The sequence below is a fragment of the Chaetura pelagica genome, unplaced genomic scaffold, assembly GCF_000747805.2.
Source record: "Chaetura pelagica isolate M959 unplaced genomic scaffold, ChaPel_1.0 scaffold115, whole genome shotgun sequence".
Classification (NCBI taxonomy): Eukaryota; Metazoa; Chordata; class Aves; order Apodiformes; family Apodidae; genus Chaetura; species Chaetura pelagica.
In genome coordinates this window covers 2,772,911-2,775,503 of record NW_009953761.1, presented here as the reverse complement: position 1 = coordinate 2,775,503, position 2,593 = coordinate 2,772,911, and the positions used below count along the sequence as shown (strand labels likewise).

General features: G+C 41.5%; 1 protein-coding gene across 1 annotated transcript in view; it reads left to right on the top strand.

Moving 5' to 3' along the window:
* The first annotated feature begins 2,006 nt into the window (after nt 1-2,006).
* Nucleotides 2,007-2,593, top strand: part of WBP4 (WW domain binding protein 4) — a 15,267-nt gene continuing 14,680 nt past the window's right edge. Inside the window, exon 1 of the mRNA XM_010000875.1 lies at nt 2,007-2,011. Within this exon, the coding sequence (XP_009999177.1) occupies nt 2,007-2,011 (5 nt within the window). The remainder of the gene's footprint in view (nt 2,012-2,593) is intronic.

Genomic DNA, 2,593 nt, shown 5'->3' with positions numbered 1-2,593 from the left:
GGCCCCTCAGGCCCCGGCCCCTCAGACCCCGGCCCCTCAGACCCCGGCCCCTCAGACCCCGGCCTGCCGGGGCGCCTCCGGTGCTGGGTGAAGCGTATGGGAGGAGGCCGCGGATCTGCTGCCCCTTGTAAATGTTTCAGTAGAAAGCTGGTGTTGCTACCTGGCCACCTTTGAGGGGATAAAAATCCGAGCTTTGGATATTATTAACCGAGAGGAGTGTCATATGAATGGCGTTGGCTCGTCTATGTCACTTTTCAAGGTGCTTCCCTGCTGGAGAAAAAAAACAAAACAAAAAAAAAACAACAAACTAACTTGAACCTGATCATAAATATCTTTAGGAATCTTTCGGTGGGGAAGTATGTCATGGTTAGGCAGTGTGAGCCTGTCTTGCAGGCTAATACTGCAGACAGGCAGTGTTCTTAATTTTAGTTATTGCTAAAATTGTACCTAAACAGTTTCTTGACCCAGTTTATGGTGCTGGTTTTTTCCTCTCCTAATTCTTATCATATTCCTCCCGACGTAGCCCATATCCTTATTTTGCATCTACAGCAGCAGACCTCTGCTCTCAGGAGATAGCCCTGGCTTAAGATACCAAACTTGAAGGCTGACTCAGGCATTTTACTTTAGGTTTCCTGAACAAGGAAGAAACACACATCTGTGGAGTTCAATTTGCTTCTCAAATGCCGGTTTAGGATGGAAAGAGTAGCAGTTTAAAGATGACAGTGTCAATCTGTTGGCATGGAGAACTTTTGACAGCTGAAGTTAGGGGTAATGAGGTGTGTTGGACCTCCATACATGCTGAAGGCTGCCTGCCCTGTCATCTTTGTTCATTCCTCTATATTGTTAAAAATATTTGTAGTGTTACCTTTCGAGTTACATAATTTACAATTTAGAAAACAGTTCTGGCAAAGCAGATCCGGGCAAATGATGTTCAACACCAATACAGGTCAGACTTGGCAGCTTCTGCAGGCTCTGCTCTCAGCTCAGATTGTCTTGTGGAATATTGCCTTGTATGTTGTTGAGAAATAGTTAATATAGTCATAAAAAGAAGCAGCTTCTCAGGTTGTAAATTAGAATTTGCAGAAGGATTACCAAAATACAATTGAAGGCCAGAAGAACAAAACTCTTCACAGAACTGCCCTTGTTTCACATAGATGAAACTCCCAGTACTGCTCTGTAGTACTGCTCTGTAGAAGCCCACATACAGATGTATATTCTGTAGTATATTGGGACAACAAGCTCAGATTAGGCAGAACAGCCTCTTATACTAGATGTGTCAGGGATGCTTTTTTCTTCAGGCATCATTTTTAAATGCCATTTTGTTAAAAATTAAGGGTACATATCTAAGAATTAGGGTAGGTTTAGTGCACTACGAATGAATGGAGTTGCTGTGAATTGTTTGAGAGTGTGAGTCGTTAGAGCCATGGCACTGGAACCTACTTTACAGTACAAGAAAACCCTTTTGTGTTTGGCCTCCTTCCCTCCTGATTTTAGGGTTCCATTCTTGGATCTTACCAATACTGGGATATTTCAGTTAGAACTACCTGTGCTTCTCATGTGGAGGAGGGTTTATTGTGAAATATATGTGATTATTATTTTTTTTGTTCTTTCTACAGAAAGAAAAACCTTTTTACAGAAGCATTATTTCTCTTTAGAAGTACACAATGTTCCCAAATAGAATGTCTTCATATTTCTGAATACTATGTCCTGTTGAGTGGCTGTTATAGAACAATTGTAGGTATTAAAACTAAACAAAACTGCTAGGCATGTGTGTGATGTTTTTAGGCTTATAATTTGGACAGATACATCCCTGTCACAAACCCATCTGCATCCCTGCCAGATTTCAAGTCTGATGTTTTAGAAAAGAGCTATTCAAAGCAAATGCTTCCAGATTTTGTTTGCACAGCCAATTTTTTTTTTTTTCCATGGGTTCAGAACCACCTGAAACAGTTGGGTTTTGTTTGTTTGTGTTTCTCCCTCCCCCCAGCCTTTTAATTACAGTCAGTATGTGGTAAGAGCCAAACCCTCCAGCTCACTGTCAAAGCAAAGTTTGGAAAAGCTGTCTCAGCTGAAGATAGCTTCTTTATGAGGGTTTCTTAAGCTTCCCTGTATACAGAAGGCATTAATACATTAAAACATTAATAATACTGTAAGTTGTGAGGAGAAGCAGCTCGAGGCCCTGGATCCCCAGTACTGCTGGAGTTACTCTGCAAGTTGCCTTCTGAATGTTGTCAACAGAACCTGTCCCCTCTGTGTACTCCCAGGCATGTGGTTCATGTGCTGGAGGGCATAACCCAGGCATGGGTTCTCATGGCTCAATAAATGAATTATGCAAAGTGAAAATAACTGATCTTCTGAGCTTTTTCCCTGTTGAAATAATGAATATGCTGAGTGCTGTGAATGCCAGGTTGCTTCATGTTGTTCTCCATCTTCTCACTCCCTGTGAAGTTTTAAATTAATTTCACAAATCTGAAAATAGTTTAAACATGGGTGCTGTTTGCACTCTGCAGCTGTTTGCAGCAAAGAGTTTGTAATTCCATTGAAGTTTCAAGAAAACAGTTTGATGTTCACTCCTTCTTTTTCCCCCTCTTTC